The sequence below is a fragment of the Rhinoraja longicauda genome, chromosome 4 (genome assembly GCF_053455715.1).
Source record: "Rhinoraja longicauda isolate Sanriku21f chromosome 4, sRhiLon1.1, whole genome shotgun sequence".
NCBI lineage: Eukaryota > Metazoa > Chordata > Chondrichthyes > Rajiformes > Arhynchobatidae > Rhinoraja > Rhinoraja longicauda.
In genome coordinates, this window is record NC_135956.1 from 57,425,579 (window position 1) to 57,445,397 (window position 19,819).

Here is a 19,819-nt window from a genome sequence, read left to right on the forward strand (position 1 = left end):
TTATGATTGAATATTAATTTATTACAATTTTTAAATAAATTCTTCATCATTGAGCATCATAATTGCATTTAAGAAGCAGCAATGTATAAGAGGCAACACTGTAGTGGGCTAGATCTTGAACACAATGAGACAGAATAAAGAAGGTAGAAGGCTCAGTGTGTAGACAACAACCTATCCCTGAGCGTGCAGGATAGATCGGGTGGTGGCGAGAGAAATAACAGCCCTTCTGCCTATATGAACCACACCTCCACCCAGTTTGGTAAGAAAAAACAATGCAAATGAGTTTCAAAAATATGCAACATGTAACTCATTGGCTCGAAGAAGAGAAATATTTGTTTAATTTATTCAAAGAGTGAAATTTTAGGTGTTTTTATGCTAAATCCTGTTTATCTTTAAAATCAAATTGAATAAGGCTGTAAAATGAAAGGGCGCTATAGCGAAGCAGTGCTATGTGGGATAGCGCTAAGCGAGCTATATCTGTATACACATATATCTGGCAACATTGCACGTCATACTTCAAAATAAGAAATATATCATGGGTGTGTACCTTAACACTATCAAAATTTTTTCCAGATACTTCACATCAGTGGATTTCTCTATGTAGCTGTAATCCAAGTGTTCAATTGGTAGGTTATACGTCTTGGTGGTTCCTTGATACATTGGAGAGGCATCTGATTTCGAGCTCATTGCTGGAAATAATACAATAAATTTTGTCCACCAATAAAGATAGTATCCTATTTTTACCTACTATTGGAAATTCACAATCAAGGTCACAAAAAGGCAAATACAACATACAAAAAGAAAATATTTAAAATACTTTTGCTTAACACTTAATAAGTCTTAGATTCAAGGTTAACATTTTAACCAAAAGAACTGGGGTATCCAGCTTATAGGATCTATAAAGCTACATAATAATGCTGAAAAACATCTTAGGATGTTTAACGGTTTCATGTTTTATATATTTTTATAGCTAAACATCCTTTCTTTGAATTTCACAGAACTTATCTTGCACCTCTTCAATTTAACACAGGGTCTATTGTTTGGTGCAGCTGCGTTGGCTCTAGCTTCAATTGAATATGATACGTACAGAGAGACCAAGAATCAACCTTCAATTTGACCTTCACAATGACCAGGTACTCTAGAGTAACTGATTATTATTAACTGAAATGTTAACTCTGTTTCTCTTTCCACAGATGCTACCTGACATGCAAAGTTTTCCAGCATTTTCTGTTTTTATTTCAGATCTACAGATTTTTAAAAATCTTTCACAATGTGGCAACTTTAATTAGATTCTCAATGACCATTGAAATGGCAGATTAAGATTTATCCAAGGAGTTTGAAATCACCCATTTTGGTTCTAAGAAAAAACAAATCAAGTAAATGATACTTCCTTAATAATGAGATATTAATGAGAGGTATCGAGGAATAAAGGAATTTAGATGTCAATGTATAATTGTAACTGGAAGCTAATATTAAAGGTATTAAAATTGATCATAAAGCTAAGACAATGTTAACCTTTATATTAAAAGGATGGATTCAAAAGTGAGGAGCAGAAGTTCAATGCTATCAGTTTCCCAACTTCATCTTCCATATTTGGAAATGACATCTTAGGGAAAATTCCTACTCTTAAAAGGTTAAATTATATTCACTTTGCCATAACTCTGTTTAAATTTCTTTGAGATTAGAATGCTGATGGGCGAATTGATCAACATGCTTAATTTGATCATTTTTTTAACGAGAAAGAAGCAGAGAAACTATTTCTTCTGGTATCAAAATCCAGATTGAGGCATGAAATCATAGCTATATGATATATCAGTAAAATCAAGAAGCATTTTGTCTAAAAATCTCCAACTATCTCATCAACAACAACTTGCACTTATGAAGTTGCCAAAATGCAATAGAACATACCAAAATATTTAACAAGATACACAACAATAATATAATTGCTTACAGAAAATCCAGGCTAAAGGAGTTAGGTTTTAAGAAGCAACTTCCACTCCAACAGTGCCTAACTTCGCGTCATGATTATTCATGGCCAAGGCAACTGGAAACATATACAGCAGTGATAGACTGATTCAAACTAAGAATGTGTAAATGACCAGAATAAAAGGAGGCGAAAAAATGCACACGGGAGGTTGGTGAACAAAATTAGAGCACATGGTATTGGGAGTAGGGTATTGACATGGATAAAGAATTGGTTGGCAGACAGGAAGCAAAGAGTAGGAATAAACTGGTCCTTTTCAGAATGGCAGGCAGTGGCGAGTGGAGTGCCGTAAGGCTCGGTGCTGGGGCCGCAACTGTTTACAATATATATTAATGATTTGGATGATGGAATTAGAAGTAACGCTAGCAAGTTTGCAGATGACACATAGCTGGGTGGCAGTGTGAACTGCGAAGAGGATGTTAGGAGGTTGCAGGGTGACGTGGACAGTTTGAGTGAGTGGGCAGATGCATGACGCCATCTTCAAGATGGTCGCGCCGTTGTGTTTGGCTGCCTGTCGTCGCTCACCTGGAGATCGTAGTGTTCTTTGAGCCACTTTGGTTTACGACCGCCGAACCCTCCTGTTGATCCGACCCTCCGTCGTCGACTTCTTCAGTCCAGGTCCCGGACAAAGTTTCTTCCAGCGATCGCTCCTCGATCAACTCCCGGTAGATGTGCGGGCCCAGCCTTACATCCACCGCCGCACGCACCGCGCTAGGAGGCGGGGTAAACGCGCGGGAACATTCGAAAATTTAAAAAACCTCGCCCGCGCTCATCCAACAGCGGCCTACCTCGCCCAGCGCTGCGAAGTCGGACCTGGTCGACCTTACAGCTCCATCCACCGGCGCTCCCTCGAGCTCAGGTATGCCGCTCTTCGACCGATCATCCCGGTCCCTGGACTGCCGGCCCGCGGGCTCCCAGCAAGGCCATCTGTGAAGCGCAGCGGCGTGGTCTCCCTGAACCTCCGGCCGCTGGCGTGGGAGCCGCTACCGGACCGAAGCTCACCTGCTGTCCCTGCTAAAGTGGCCCTGATCAACGCAAGATCCCTACAGAACAAGACCTTCATCCTCAACGACTTCTTCATCACCCGTGGATTGGACTTCTTACTGCTCACAGAATCCTGGCTTAACCCTGGTGAGCTTGCTCCACTTGTGGAACTCTGTCCTGATGACTGTAACTTCTCCACCTCGCCTAGGCTCTCCAGACGCGGTGGGGGCTTAGCCACTGTGTTTAAGAAACATTTCAACTGCCGCCTCCTGAACGCTGATCATTTCTCCAGTTTCGAGGTGCAACTAATTAAAGTAGGCCTAGCCTATCCCCTCTTAATTGTTCTTGTGTATCGCCCACCAAAAATGCATAAGGACTTCATCACCCAATTTGCTGATCTGATTTCTAGCATTTTGCCCAAATTTGACCGGATCATGATTCTTGGTGACTTTAATATTCATGTTTGCTGTCCCACTAAGCCTCTTGTGAGTGAATTTATGCACCTGGTTGAGTCCTTCAATCTGACTCTTCACACCACGGGACCCACTCACAAGTTAGGCCATACTCTCGACCTAGTGTTATCGTCCGGATTCCCAATCAACAACATTGAAACTACTGAAGCCTGTCTATCGGACCACAGCGCTATCATTTTTGACGCATCTCTGCCTTTGTCTCCCGCAAAATCTCATCTCCCTGTTCGCTACTCCCGCGACATAAATTCATTGACTGCCAGTAAATTCTCCGAGGCTCTCACAGCTGCCCCCAAAATCTGCACTATTGAGGCCTCTCCCCTCCATCTCAGCACTGAGGATCTCGCCTCTTTATTTAATATCACTTGCTCTTCCATCCTGGATTCTATCGCTCCCCTTAAAATGAAAAAGCCTAAGCCCAAAGGTCGGCCGTGGCTCAATGACTCCACCAAAGCCCTAAGAAGGGAGTGCAGAAAATCAGAAAGGAGGTGGAAATGTGACAAGCTTCAAATTTCCTTCGAAATTCTGAGAAACAATCTTCTCAAATACCAGGAAGCAGTAAAGTCTGCTAGAGCACAATACTTCTCCGACCTTATTTCCAAAAACTCTCATAACTCCAAGGTCCTATTTAGAACAATTACCTCTGTCATATGTCCCGCCCCCAGTACCAGCTTAGTTGGGTCCCCTGCTAAGTGCGAAGAATTTGCTAAATTTTTCACCAACAAAGTTGATAACATTAGAATGAACATTTCCCCTCCCACCCGTGACCTAGCTGTCTCACTAGTCTGTTCATCTAAATTGGACTGCTTCCAACCCGTCACTCTATCCTCCCTTGCAAAGCTTGTCTCCGCTATGAAACCTGCAACCTGCCCCCTTGATCCTGCCCCCACTGCCCTTCTGAAGGATGTCATTGCAATAGCCGGTCCCAGCATCCTCTCTATTATCAACAGTTCTCTGGCCACTGGCACTGTTCCAACCAGTTTCAAGCACGCGGTGGTCCAGCCCCTACTGAAAAAACCTAACCTAGACCCCACCTTGCCTAGCAACTACAGACCCATTTCCAAACTGCCATTCCTGTCAAAAGTCCTTGAAAAGGCAATTCTAAACCAATTAGTGCCCTACCTTCACCAAAACACCATCCTGGAAAGTTTCCAGTCAGGTTTCAGAGCCCACCACAGCACAGAGTCTGCCTTGTTGAAGGTACACAACGACCTGCTTCTCGCCATCGACACCGGCGACTGTGCAATCCTGCTCCTTCTCGACCATTTAGAACGGAGATGAGGAAGAACTTTTTCAGTCAGAGGGTGGTGAAGGTGTGGAATTCTCTGCCTCAGAAGGCAGTGGAGGCCAGTTCGTTGGATGCTTTCAAGAGAGAGCTGGATAGAGCTCTTAAGGATAGCGGAGTGAGGGGGTATGGGGAGAAGGCAGGAACGGGGTACTGATTGATAGTGATCAGCCATGATCGCATTGAATGGCGGTGCTGGCTCGAAGGGCTGAATGGCCTACTCCTGCACCTATTGTCTATTGTCTATTGACCTCAGCGCAGCGTTCGATACAGTGGACCACACCATCCTTATTGACCGTCTCCGGTACGCGGTTGGCATTGATGGCACTGCCCTGAGCTGGTTCGCTTCGTACCTCAAAGATAGGAGTTTCGCCATCAACATAGGCAGTTATTCCTCTGCTCCAGCTAGCCTCTCCTGCGGAGTTCCACAAGGCTCCATCCTAGGCCCCATTCTCTTCTCTCTATACATGCTCCCCCTTGGCCAAATCATTCAAAGGCACTGCATTTCTTTCCACTACTATGCCGATGACAGTCAACTTTACCTCCCCCTGAAACCCAACAACCAGTAAAATTTAAACAGCCTCTTACACTGCCTTGAGGACATAAAATGTTGGATGGCACAGAACTTCCTCCAATTAAATGAGAGCAAGTCTGAGGTCATCCTATTCGGCCCCCCCGACTCCATCAAATTGATAACAGGCAGTCTTGGAAGTCTATCCTGCCTAGTCAAACCGCATGTCAAAAACCTCGGCATGATATTTGACTCTGCATTAAAATTTGATAAGCAAGTCAACGCTGTGGTAAAAGCCAGCTTCTTCCAACGTCGAACCATAGCTAAAATCAAACCTTTCCTCCAATTCGACGACACAGAAAAAATCATTCACGCTTTCATTTCCTCCCGCCTAGACTACTGCAACTCCCTATACACTGGGATCAGCCAATCTTCCCTGTCCCGCCTGCAACTGGTCCAAAACGCCGCAGCGAGACTCCTGACGGGTACCCGTAAAAGGGACCACATCACCCCGATTCTGGCCTCTCTCCATTGGCTCCCTGTACGGTACAGAATCAACTTCAAGCTCCTCCTATTCACGTATAAAGCCCTAAATGGACACTCCCCCTCCTACATCAAAAATCTTCTAACCCCCCTCTCTAACTCCAGGTCCCTCAGGTCGGCCGACTTGGGGCTACTCACTATCCCGCGGTCTAGGCTTAAGCTCAGGGGTGACCGCGCTTTTGCGGTTGCAGCTCCTAGACTGTGGAACAGCATCCCTCTCCCCATCAGAACTGCCCCCTCCATCGACTCCTTTAAGTCCAGGCTCAAAACCTATTTCTACTCCCTAGCGTTTGAGGCTCATTGAGGAGGCGCTGTGAACTGTTTGCGTGCTACTGTATTTTTCGTTTTTTTTCCATTGGAACCTAATCAGATGTACAGCACTTTGGTCAACGTGGGTTGTTTTTAAATGTGCTATACAAATAAAATTGACTTGACTTGATGACAGATGCTGTAGGAGCCATTTTGCAGTTATTAGTTATTTTTACTTATTAATATTATTACCTTGTATTCTGCTGTAGTTTGGACACAATAGAGTTAATGCAATGCTTACGTAGGGGTTGGGCGGAGCCAGAGTACGGGCCAGTTGGGTACGTGCTGGCAGAGTGTGTGAGCTGGGAGGTGCTGACAGAGGGTCAGCTAGAAGCTCCGCCAAAAGATTTATCAGCCATGAAGTAATCGCATGTAAATTTTATTAACAAGAAGATTAATAAAAACTGTGTCGAAGTTATATCTGGCAATTCGTAACGATCGCATAGACTGTGGTAAGGTATGGAATTTTACCTAGCAATTAATAACGAGTCGATGACAAGAGATATGCCAATATGTTTATTGCACCTTCAAATAAAGAAGACTAACTATTAAACGTCTAGGAGGATCTCTGTTATTAGTTGTTCGAGTTATTACGCTTATCGCTGATCCGGTCTATGCAAGTGGCAGCTTGGGAGCTAATTGATATAGACGAGAAGCTGGCCGCTACATCGCGTAAAATTCTTCTTAGCTGAAGCGATCAGCTTGAATCCACTCCTTCGGAAAGTTCAGAGAACTTGCCTTCGCTAGAGACGTAATGTGAGGTTTTATCTGAACTGGAGTGATTCATCGTGAAATCTGCCTAAGCTGGAACGATTTATTGGAATTTACTCTTCGGAAAGTTCAGAAAGCTTATCTTCGCAAAGGAAAGGCGAAGGCTACGAGAGCTTACTGATCAATGAGAGATTTATTGCCAAACGTTGAAGCGTTATATTTGTCTCTAAGAATTATTGAAGAGAATTAGCTATTGAAAACTGACTGTGGGAAAAATCTGCAGAAATCGTAGTCCGCTTTAAATTGGGGTTTCTGTATGAACCATCAAGAGCTTGGAATGCGGACAGCGTAGCAACGACCTTGGGAGTCCCTGGTTACCCAGTCTTGTTTAAAAAATATACAAGTGATAAGGAGAAAGAAAGCACATCTGGCTTATGTTACAAACCTCAGAATGTCTGAAATTAAATCCGATGTTCAGTCACAGGGTGGCGATAGTGGAACACGGCCTAAAGTGACCAAAAGGGCCAGTAAGCTTACTCAGATTGGCAAGCACGTGGCTTATGAAAACAATGAGAAGCTGAAGAAACGTAAATATTAGATGGCTGGGAAGATCATGGAAAGCATCAAAGAGCTAATAAAATTAGGAAAGAGGTCAGAGGTGGAGCTCAATCTGGATCAACTTAACCACCTCAAAGCCGAAATCTACAGCATCTATGAAACATTGAGAGAGCTACAGTTAGCACCAGTAGACCAGGATGCGCAAGAGAAATGGATGCAGCAGGTGGTCGAACATTTAGATGGATTTATCCAAGATGTTGTTGAATGGCTAAGCAAAGAAGGTCATGAGGTCGTACCCTCCAATGTTGAGGGCGCCTTATGCGAGGGTGGCGATGACGCAGACTCCATCAAACCTGGAGATAGTGCTTCAAATATTTCGACCTCTAAGGTGAGCATCAAATCACGTGCATCTTCGACGCTTTCTGTTCTTAAGGAGGCTGAAGTGGAACTGGCTGTTCTTGCTGAACAAGCTGCGTTCATGGCACAAAAGCACGAGATTGAGAAGCTAGAAGGCCAAATGGAAGAACAGAAGAGAAAGCAAATGAAAGATGAAGAAGAATAGAGGAGAAGACAATTAGATTACAAGAAGAGAAGTGATCAATTGAAAAGAGAGAAAGAACGATTGGAGCTGGAGTCTAAAATGGCAGCAGCCAAGATAAAATTAAGTGTACTTAGCGCTCCAAGATCAAGAAGCAGCTCGATGATATCCGATAGGATGAGTTCTTATTCAGGACGAGGAGCTGTCCTTAGCCAGATACCAGTTGGACGGGAACCACCCACGACTGAATCCTGGCCTGAATGGGAGCCACAGGTTGTTAGACCAAAGCAAACAACCTGGAGACCATTGGTAAAAGCTAGTGGTACGGCACAATTTACACCACATCCTCATCAAGGAAGGAAGACAGGGTTTCATGAACCGAGGGATGAGCAGGGACGTGCTCGCACTAAATCCCTGGAACGTCATGATGGAGACCAACGTTATTTATGTGAGCTATTACGGAAACAAAGTTTAGCGACCGAACTTCTGGCTAAACAAAATCTTTCTTCTACCCTACCGGCAAGAGACATTCCCGTGTATGATGGCGATCCCTTGCAATATCAACCTTTTATCAAGGCATTTGAGAGAGGAGTAGAAAGGAAGACTGACGATGAAAGTGATCGTTATCATTTTCTGGAACAATATACGAGAGGACTAGCCAGAGAATTAGTTCGTAGCTGTCAACATTTGCATCCCGACCAGAGCTATAAGGAGGCAAGAAGATTGCTTGAGGAACATTTTGGCCATGAGCAGAAGATTGCCGCTGCTTATATATCCAAAGCATTGGCCTGGCCAATTATCAAGCCAGGTGATATAAAGGCTTTACAAGCGTTCTCATTATTCCTCAAAGGTTGTTGTAATGCAATGCAGCAGCTTGAATACATGGATGAAATGAACGTTCATTCCAATATGATGATCATTCTTCGAAAGCTGCCTTACAAGCTCATAGAAAGTTGGAGAGTTCGGTCATATGAAATTCAAAAAACCAAGAAACGTTCGCCTACATTTCCGGACTTGGAAAACTTCATAAAGGTATGTGGAAATACTGACGGATCCACTTTTTGGGAATATTGATAATATTCCACCAGCAGCAGCTAAAACCCTACCTCTGGTAAGTCAAGAGAGACGCCGAGGATGAAGAAAAGCAGTTTTGCTATGGCTGCTGAACCCATGGAAAAACAGGCCCAAGGGAACCTGACAACTAAAGGAGAGAAAGCTGACTCACCTATCGGCAAGCAGCAAGATCCTTGTCTGTTCTGCAACATGAGGGGTCACACACTGGAGAAATGTCGGCAGATCAAAAAGAAGGAACTAAAGGAGAGAAGAGAATTTATAAACGAGAGCAGAATTTGTTTTGGATGTTTGAAAGAAGGTCATATGAGCAGAAATTGCAAGAATCGTTTGACTTGTGTTGTATGCAAAGGAGAGCATCCTGAGATACTTCATTTTAAACAGAAGGACAAAGAAGGGAAACCTGAGCAGCCAGCCAAGGAAAAGGCGTGCCAGAGTGACGCCACTCCTCTTTCTCCGATGTGTGGACATATCGGGGCCGGTGAAGAAACTTGCTTCTTCTCGATCGTACCAGTGCAAGTAAAGAGCTACAATGGGAGCACGGTGTTGCAAACGTACGCTTTCTTGGATGGTGGAAGTTCAGTTACTTTCTGCACCGAAAGCCTGGTAAGAAGGCTGAAGGTCTCAGGACAAAGGAAGAAGTTTACCCTGCATACCATGAATCAAGAGAAGTCTATAACCAGTTGTGTTATTTCTGGTTTGGAAATATCTGGTCTGGACAGCAATGATTTTGTTCAACTACCAGACATGCTTACCAGTAAGACCATTCCTGTTTCACGGTTAAGCATTCCTAGACAGGAAGACCTGGAGCAATGGCCTTATTTGAAGAATATCAAGATAACTGAAATAGACTCTGGTATTGACTTGCTCATCGGAGTTAATGCTTCCAAGGTATTGGAACCTTGGGAAGTGGTCCACAGCAAAGAGGATGGACCATTCGCCATGAAAACCTTGTTGGGATGGGTTATTTGTGGTCTAAATAGAGAGGACCATGGCATTGGAAAAGGCTTTCCTACAGCGGTTGTTAATCGAATATCCGTTGTTAATCTGGAAGAACTTCTGGTCAAACAATACAACCATGACCTCAATGAAGAAACCAGCAAGGACAAGGAAGAAATGTCGAGAGAAGAGCTAAAGTTCATGGATATTATGAATTGTTCGGCAAGGATGACAGATGGACATTATTGTCTGGACTTACCTTTCAAGCAGGAGAATACCATCATGCCTAACAATAGGTGCATTGCAGAACAGCGTATCCAGAGCTTGAAACGCAAGTTTAATAAGGATGAAAAGTTTTGCAGTGAATACACATCTTTCCTCACGGAAATGATCAATAGTGATTATGCTGAAAGGGTACCAATGGACCAGCTGAACCGTAATGATGGGAAACTCTGGTACATTACTCATCACGGGGTGTATCACTCGAAGAAAGGAACCTTAAGAGTGGTCTTTGACTGTGCGGCAGTCTTTAAAGGGACATCACTTAACTGCCAGCTGCTACAAGGTCCAGACCTAACTAACTCACTCATTGGAGTTCTCATCAGATTCAGGCAAGAGCCGGTTGCTTTGATGGCGGATATCAAAACAATGTTTCATCAGGTCAAGGCATCGGAAAAGCACGTTGACTATCTGCGATTTCTGTGGTGGCCTGATGGTGATGTGCAGCAAGATCTTGTGGAATACCGCATGAAGGTACATCTTTTCGGCGCCGTGTCGTCACCAAGTTGTGCAAACTTTGCATTGAGAAAAACTGCTGAGGACAACGGAGAACACTTTTCGGAAGAGGTGGTAGACACGGTGAAGAACAACTTCTATGTGGATGACTGTTTGAAGTCCATGCCTTCGGAACTAGAAACAATCCGGATGGTAAAAAACCTGACTGACATCTGCCAAATGGGAGGATTTACACTATCGAAGTGGATCAGTAATAGCCGTGCTGTACTAGCATCCATTCCTCAAGCAAGTAGGGCTAAAGAGATCAAGGAGTTGGACTTGGACCAGGACAATCTGCCGATGGAGAGAGCACTAGGATTGTACTGGTGCATGGAAACCGATAGGTTCAAGTTCAAAATTGCTGTACAGGAACGACCATGCAACAGACGTGGCATCCTGTCAGTAGTTGGCTCTATTTACGATCCTCTAGGATTTCTGCCACCATTTACTCTGCCTGCTAAGTTGATTATGCAGGAACTCTGCAAGGAGAAGCTTGGTTGGGATGACGATATACCCCAAACTTTCCATCAGAAGTGGACAGGATGGCTGACGGATCTTGACAAGATTGCAGAGTTTGAGGTGGACCGGTGCATGAAGCCTACCGACTTTGGTCAAATCAGAAATGTACAGCTACACCACTTCTCAGACGCAAGTGAAAGTGGTTATGGCACTGTTTCATATCTGAGGCTGGAAAATCACAGTAAGAAAGTGCATGTTGCATTTGTAATGGGTAAGGCCAGAGTGGCACCATTGAAACAGATGACGATTCCCAGAATGGAACTTACAGCTGCAGTCTTAGCTGTTAAAGTCAATGTAATGCTGAAAAAAGAATTACAGCTTCAGCTAGACAAATCAGTTTTCTGGACTGATAGCACAACAGTGCTTAAATACATCACCAACGAAAACAAACGCTTTCAGACGTTTGTAGCTAACAGAATCGCTGTTGTGAGGGATGTTACTGACATATCGCACTGGAGAAATGTTAGTACGAAGGAAAATCCCGCAGATGAAGCCGGAGGACTAACGGCAGACCGCTTCTTGAACTGGAAAAGGAGGCTGAAAACTCCTGGCTGATGGGCAAAATATTGGAGACCTTACCAGACACACGTGGGCACGTGCGCACCGTTCGGCTGCAGACCAAGGACAATATCTTGGAAAGACTGATAACCAAGATATGTCTGCTACTGGAAGCTGATAGCTGACTTAACACAGACTAATGATTTTGTTCATTAACTACTGCTATAGATTAGATGCCAATGTATAGTGCATGCTTTGATTATGTATGGAGTTTCTTTTTTGGCTCCTCCTTCTTTTTGTATTAGTAATTGTTGCGCTATACACTTATAACAATTAGGGGCCGGTGTGTAGGAGTCATTTTGCAGTTATTAGTTATTTTTGCTTATTAATATTATTACCTTGTATTCTGCTGTAGTTTGGACACTATAGAGTTAATGCAATGCTTACGTAGGGGCTGGACGGAGCCAGAGGACGGGCAGTTGGGTACGTGCTGGCAGAGTGTGTGAGCTGGGAGGTGCTGACAGAGGGTCAGCTAGAAGCTCCGCCAAAAGATTTATCAGCCATGATGTAATCGCCTGTAAGTTTTATTAACAAGAAGATTAATACAAACTGTGTCGAATTTATATCTGGCAATTCGTAATGATCGCATAGACTGTGGTAAGATGTGGAATTTTACCTAGCAATAAATAATGAGTCGATGACAAGAGATATGCCAATATGTTTATTGCACCTTCAAATAAAGAAGACTAACTATTAAACGTCTAGGAGGATCTCTGTTATTAGTTGTTCGAGTTATTACGCTTATCGCTGACCCGGTCTATGCAAGTGACAGCTTGGGAGCTAATTGATATAGACGAGAAGCTGGCCGCTACAGATGCAATATAATGTAGATAAATGCGAGGTTATCCACTTTCGCAGCAAAAACAAAGAGGCAGATTATTATCTCAATGGTGTCAGATTAGGTAAAGGGGAAGTGCAACGAGACTTTGGTGTCCTTGTATACCAGTCACTGAAAGTAAACGTGAAGGTACAGCAGGCAGTGAAGAAAGCTAATGGCATGTTGGCCTTCATAACAAGAGGATTTGAGTAAAGGAGCAAGGAGGTCCTTCTGCAGTTGTATAGTGCTCTGGTGAGACCACATCTGGAGTATTGTGTGCAATTTTGGTCTCCTAATTTGAGGACGGACATCCTTGCAATTGAGGCAGTGCAGCGAAGGTTCACGAGGTTAATCTCTGGGATGGAGGAACTGTCATATGAGGAAAGATTGGAAAGACTGGGCTTGTATTCACTGGAGTTTAGAAGGATGAGAGGGGATCTTATCGAAACGTATAAAATTATAAAAGGACTGGACAAGCTAGATGCAGGAAAAATGTTCCCAATATTGGGAGTCCAGAACCAGGGGCCACAGTCTAAGAATAAAGGGGAGGCCATTTAAAACTGAGGTGAGAAGAAACTTTTTCCACCCAGAGAGTTGTGAATTTGTGGAATTCTCTGCCACAGAAGGCAGTGGAGGCCAATTCACTGGATGAATTTAGATAGAGCTCTAGGGGCTAGTGGAATCGATGGATATGGGGAGAAGGCAAGCACAGGTTACTGATTGTGGATGATCAGCCATGATCACAATGAATGGCGGTGCTGGCTCAAAGGGCCAAATGGCCTCCTCCTGCAACTATTTTCTATGTTTCTAAACACTTTTTTGCACTACAAGAGATTATTGAGATGAGGCTGAATAAGGCTGTGAGGGATTGGGAAATAAAGGTTAGGATTTTATAACTAAAGCATTGACAGGCAAAAAGCTGGCACAGATCAGCAAGCAATGAAGCTTGGAATGAATTAAGACATTGGAAGCAGACTTTTGATATATGCCAAATTAAATAAAATAGAAAGAGCAAGGTCAGGCTGATCAGTACAGGAATAATCATGCATAACCTGGGTTAACAAGGGGAAGGAAAGGTGTTCTGCAGCAAATGAACTAAGGTAGCTTTGGGGTTCGGCACTGTTGGAGTGGAAGTAGGCAGTATGTGATAGATCAGATCGGTTGGAAGTTCGGCTTGGGGGTCAAACTACAAACTGCCCGGGTTACACTTGGACTCTGGGCTTTGTTTTGTTTTGCACTATATTTGTTTTTTTATTTATTATAATCTATTGAGTAATGTGTTTACAAACCTGTTGTGCTGCTGCAAGTAAGAATTTCATTGTTCTGCTTCAGTACATATGACAAAAAAAAAACACTCTCTTGAAAAACAGGGTCCTAATAGCCAGGTTCGGTTTAAAGCTGTATCAAATCATTGCCCAAAGTTGTTATAGAGACTAAATGCAAGGTTTTGTTGTACAGACCAAACACAATTATTGTCTGGTATTTAACTGATGAAAATTTCTGCTTGTGCAAAATGTTAGGTTAGTCCAGTAATTTGTAACAACTCAGATACAGCTATGAAGTCCTGATAAGCATTTGTATGACAGAATTGACTGTTGTCAACAAACACATGATCCTCTTACATTTATGTACCTTAACAATATATAATAGCATATAGAAAGGAAACGGGAGGAGCTGAAATATAGATCAACAGGATCAATAATGTAGAGTTAAGATGAAATACCATGACAAGAGTTTATCAGCCTACAAAAGATAAAAATTAAAATCTGTGAATGATAACAAGGGTGGGGGGAGAGAAGAACCACGGTCTGAAGCAGTTTATGATTGGACTTCATCTAGAGAAAGTAAAAATGGCAAATGAAACTATCTGGAAAAGCGTAACATTATTTATTAATGAAGGCAGACAAGGGGATAGATAATGATTGTTAGGCTGACACAAAGTGTAGAGGAACACAATCCTGGAAGGTAGCAGGCCAAATGAATATGGTAGTCAAGACATATTGAACACTTTTCCTTTAATGGCTAAGGCATGGTATTTAAAGTTAAGGAGGCACCACATTAGATCATATTGCAATAGTGTATACAATTCTTGACACATCATGGGAACAATATGATAATACTAAACATTGACAGTGGAAGGCTGGTTTGAAGTGAACTGGAGTCAGTAATCTTCTTGTTTTTGAATGGGTTGACTCGAGCTTAAAAAGCATACCAACACTCTGACTTTGCTCCAGAGTTTATGGAATCAAATATTTATTTCCCAGGTCTGCTGCTGGCAATTGAGAGAAAATTTTACTGTCCTGGAAATTCATGCATAGCTTGGCGCTGAGGTGGCGCAGCGGTAGAGTTGCTGCCTTACAGTGCCAGAGACCCAGGTTCGATCCTGACTATGGGTGCTGCCTGTACAGAGTTTCTATGTTCTCCCCGATCCGTGTGGGTTTTCCTCGGGTGCTCTGATTTCCTCCCACACTCCCAAGACGTACAGGTTTGTCAGTTAATTGCCATTGGTAAAGATTGTAAATTGTCCCTAGTGTGTAGGATAGTGGTTGTGTATGGGGATCGCAGAACGGCGTGGACTGAAGGGCCCGTTTCTGCACTGTATCCCGAAACTAAACAAATCGACAACTGGCAGCCAATCAGTTATTTTCCCCTTTATGCCACAATACCAGGGAAGTTACACTGGCATTGCTCGAAATCAGAATATATTTAGCTCAATCTAAATGGCAAATATGGGCTCTTAGGCCAAATATCTTTACCAATGTCCCAGCTACCTTTATTTCATATGCCTTTCAATTACTTTATTCACCTGACTCTGGCAACATGACAAAAAAGTCAATATGGGACTGCAAAGGTGAGTTAAAATAGTTCCATATTCAGCAAAATGGTCACCTAATCTTTGCTTGGTCTTGCTGATGAAACAGAAGCCACATCAGATGCACTGATGCAGTAGGTGATGTTAAAGGAGGTGCATGTGGACCTCTGCCTCATCTGGAAGGGCGGCTAGATGGAATTGAGAGGAGATAATAGGGCCAGGTATTACATCACGTGCAGTTGCAGGGGTAAGTACCTGGGATTGGTAGTGGGATCATGTTGAAGGTAGCAGAAATGTTGGAAGCGCAGGCAGGTGTGGTCGAAAGGTAAAGATCGGAGGAACACTATCCTTGATCCTTATGTCGGGAGGGATGGGGCAGGAGGAGAGGGAACTAGAGCAGAACTACGGAATAAAGGAGAGATAGGTGAGGGATCCATCCACAACATCTGGGAGGGGGGAACCACATTTACTAAAGAATGAGGACATCTCGAACGTCCTAGAGTGGAAAGCCTCATATTGGTAGCAGATGCTGTGGAGGCGGGGAAATTGAGAGTATGGAATGGCATCCTTGCAAGAGGCAGGTGTGAGCACCTATAGCACTTTGTATTCTGCTTGGGTAGTTTACAACGCAATAGGATGAACATTGAATTCTATAATTTTAGGTAACAAGACCCCCCTCTTCCCTCCTCTATTTCCTGTGCCCCATCCGGATATGCATCCATTTTGCCTTCCATCTATATCCCTTCCTCTGGCTTTACATTTCATTGCCCTTCTCTCCTTATCTTACTCCCGTTGGTCTTGTTTTCATCTCTAACCTTTGTCCATCCATCTGCAAATCAATCCCTCCCTCACCTGTATTGATCTATCACTTGCCAGGCATTGTCCCGCTTCAAAGATAGACACAAAATGCTGGAGTAACTTGGCGGGTCAGGCAGCACCTCTGGAGTATATGGATAGGTGACGTTTCGGGTTGGACCCTTCTTCATACATCATTTGGGAGGGGGGGCGGGGGGTGACTGGAAGCAAGAAAAAACAGGACAAATCAAGGCTGGCAGCAGATAACCTCAGGAGAGGAGGCTGATGGCCGATTGCTGGCTAGAGATGGTGTGATCCCAAGTGGGATACATCCTTGCGAACTGTGGAACTGGTTAACAAACTTGCAATGGAGGAAGAGAGTCAAAGGGAGGAAGGGGGAGGGAAGGGGGGAAGAGTGTGTTTGTAGTAGTTATCTAAAATTAATTGCCATACGGAGGCTTTTGGAATAATCAACTATGCAAGAATGTTAAGCAGAGCCTGAGAGTTATTTTGTTAAGTCCAAAACTAGGGTCTTAACTCTGAACTAAGCGAACTATATAGGTACCAACTATCAGTTGCCTAAGAAAAATATGGAAAAAATATGAGTCCGCTTTTCTTAAATATTTCCTTGGAATTGAGAATAGCTTGTTTCCATCTGAGCTCAATGGATTCTCAGAGAGCTGAATAGGCCAGTGTGAAATGTTCATTCTCTGACACAGGTGGGACAGGTGTTCAACAGGGTGTACCAAAAAAAAACCTGCAAATGCTGGCTAATACATAAAAGGACACAAAGTGCTGGAGCAACTAGTAGGTGAGGCAGCACCTCTAAGAGAACATGGATAGGTGACGTTCCATAAAAATGTTTCATAGAAATATCACTTATCGATGTTCTCCAGGCATGCTGCCTGACTTGCTGAGTTACTCCAGCACTCTGTGTCCTTTAGTGTTTCAAGAGTGGATCAGTGAGAAATGGTGCACCCTTTCCAGCATTAAAGTTGGCTTGCATGTGCTCCAGACTCATGAAGCTAAGATTATCAATTATATCCCAAATGTTCCTTTTCCATTCTGTATGGGCAGGGATTAGAGATTTCCACAGTCTATGGGGATATTACCATTTTTCAAAGTCTTTGAGAACTGTTACTTGCCATGACAGGTTTTGAAATAGAATGCACATTTGAGGAATCCAGTATTGATAAAGGTGACCTGTTGGAGCTGTTCCAGTGTAAGTAGGGCCACAGTGATGGGGGCATTGCCTGTGCAGGGAGATAAGTATTGACTTGATCTTTCTGCCAGCAATTTTGGAAATTTGTGTAGATCGAGCATTGGAGGTATCTCTCCCTTGCTTGGAATGTCTGCGGTAGGTAGTATACATCTTAAAAAATACAAAAATGTGGGAATTTCTGCTGCTCAGAAGACAATGCCATTTATGGGAGATTTGATATTTTTATTTTCCTTGGGTTATGCTGATGCACTGACGGTAATGGTCTTCACTAATGGATATTAGAAACAGTATTTTTTAAATTTAATTAGTATATTATTTGATTTATAACATAACATCTAAGAATATACATTTTGAAGAAATAAATGTCTCAGGGAGGAACATTCCATCTGCGATAAACCAAACTTTAAAAATAATAAACAGGAAAGCCTGAAAATATTCAGAAGGTCAAGTGGCAATAATTTCAGGCCAATGACCTTTAAAAGTTAACATTTGTGTAAGTCTGGAGGAAAAAGCATGTAACGTTGTCAAAAAGAGTATTTAGGTTGAGGATAATAAGGATTTCAAAATTTAGGAAATACCAACCAAGTCATTAAATGTCGAAAATAGAATGCAGTAAGAATTTTCATTAAGATGTGAAACACAATTTTTTTCATCTTTGAGGCTTCTACTTTCCTCCTCTCTGTAAAATTCTTAACCCAAATTCTCAGTGATTGTTTTGACCCTGTCATTTCATATGCTCTTCCTCCTCCACTAGCTCTTTATCACAACAATCTAGCAGGCCTCGCTCTCCTGCTCTCCACATAGCCTTGCAAATTCTATTCTGTCAGACCTATCCAACTCTATATCAAATGCTAAAAATAAATCTCCTTCCAGTACTACAACAGTAATATATTCAATGCAGTATCCATTCACTACATGTGGTAAAGCTTTCTTTACATGTCGCTTTTGGTTCTTTTACTACATGCAGTAGAATAAAAGCCAGTGCTGGAGAGATTAAAATCAGGAAAGTACACAAGGTAAGATGTGTATATGTATTTCACATGAATAGCACATGTATTTCAGGTCAATTTCAGGAAAGTACACAAGGCAAGACGTGTAAATGTATTTCATATGAATAGTGCATGTATTTCAGGTCAATCATTTTTCGACAAATAGAACCTGTCAGTTTAATATGATGTGGTTTAAGGGGTGCGTATATAGATGAGGATTAGCAAGAGACCACAAAGTTGGCGCATCTGGAAGAACACAGCAACTGGAAACGCAAAACAAAAACAGAAAATGAATGAATGGTCTCAATGCAGGAAAGTGATATTTACAAATAACCCATGATCGTATTGCACTGCATGGCACGAGGGGCCGAAAGGCCTGCTCCTTATTTTATCTTATGTAACGACTGCTTTTACAAAGAAGACAACACAAACTTAACGCGCTGAATAGACCCATTCAATGCCGGGACTGTTCTATATTGTACATGCAGGTACCAGGCACCACGCTGGTCTCAGGTATATTATTTATTAGCTGCCATTTTGTCAACATGTTTCTCGTTTTTACGATAACTGCAACCGACATTCAAGCATCGATGTTTCGTTTTGCAGCTGCCAGTGATACCCATATGTTAGCGTCTGCAGTTGAGAGTCCGGCGCTCGCTTCATGCTGAGCGTTCTCCACCATAAATTGAAACCAAGACTCAGCCGAAAGTTTTTAAAGAGGGAACCGCTCTCGACACTGCGCGACGCGTTTCCATGGAAACCACCAAACCCAAAGACTGATGCCGGTGAAAAATCGAACAAGTTATCACATTTTAATTTAACATGTACTTCTTTCAACAGGATACACGCACGACGCTTCGGCCAACAGAGGAGTATTTGAGAGTTTGTACCTGAATTCACTCAAGCAGCGAAAACCCAAAGCTGATCCCAGTCTCTCCACCCAGCGCGCGAGCGAGCGACCGGAAGCGTAGGGGATCTCAGTGCGTCATGGCATGGGCGGGAAGCTTGACACTCACTCTCCTCAATGTGCAGCAAGTCCTCCAGACACAATGATGGAGGAACTCAGTCTGAAGAAGGGTTTCGACCCGAAACCTCACCCACTTCTATCCAGAGATGCTGCCTATCCCGCGATGCTGTCTACACCGTTGAGTTACTCCAGCATTTTGTGTCTATCTCCAGCATTTTGTGTTTTTGTTCTCTCCACAGTTAGAGATTTGGTCAGAGTAAGTCCCCTTCCCGTTCGGACCACAAATGCTATTCCCCAGCCACCAACTCTAACTTTCTTCTTAAGCAAACCTGACCCAGACATCGTACCAGCACCAAAGATGGACGTTTCAACAATAGCAGCTGACTGTGACTCAGTAAATCAACGTGATGCATCGAAGCCCTCGCCCAAGTCCACTCAGCCCTTTCTCCAAACGAGGTAAAAT

At 43.1% G+C, this 19,819-nt stretch overlaps 1 protein-coding gene across 1 annotated transcript in view; it reads right to left on the reverse strand.

The window, feature by feature from the left end:
- Positions 1-19,602, reverse strand: part of LOC144592783 (sperm-associated antigen 1-like) — a 96,638-nt gene extending 77,036 nt beyond the window's left edge. Inside the window, exons 1-2 of the mRNA XM_078397793.1 lie at positions 19,280-19,602; positions 548-689 (exon numbers count right to left, since the gene is read on the reverse strand). Of these exons, the coding sequence (XP_078253919.1) occupies positions 548-687 (140 nt within the window). The 5' untranslated portion in view covers positions 688-689; positions 19,280-19,602. The remainder of the gene's footprint in view (positions 1-547; positions 690-19,279) is intronic.
- Positions 19,603-19,819: the final 217 nt, after the last annotated feature.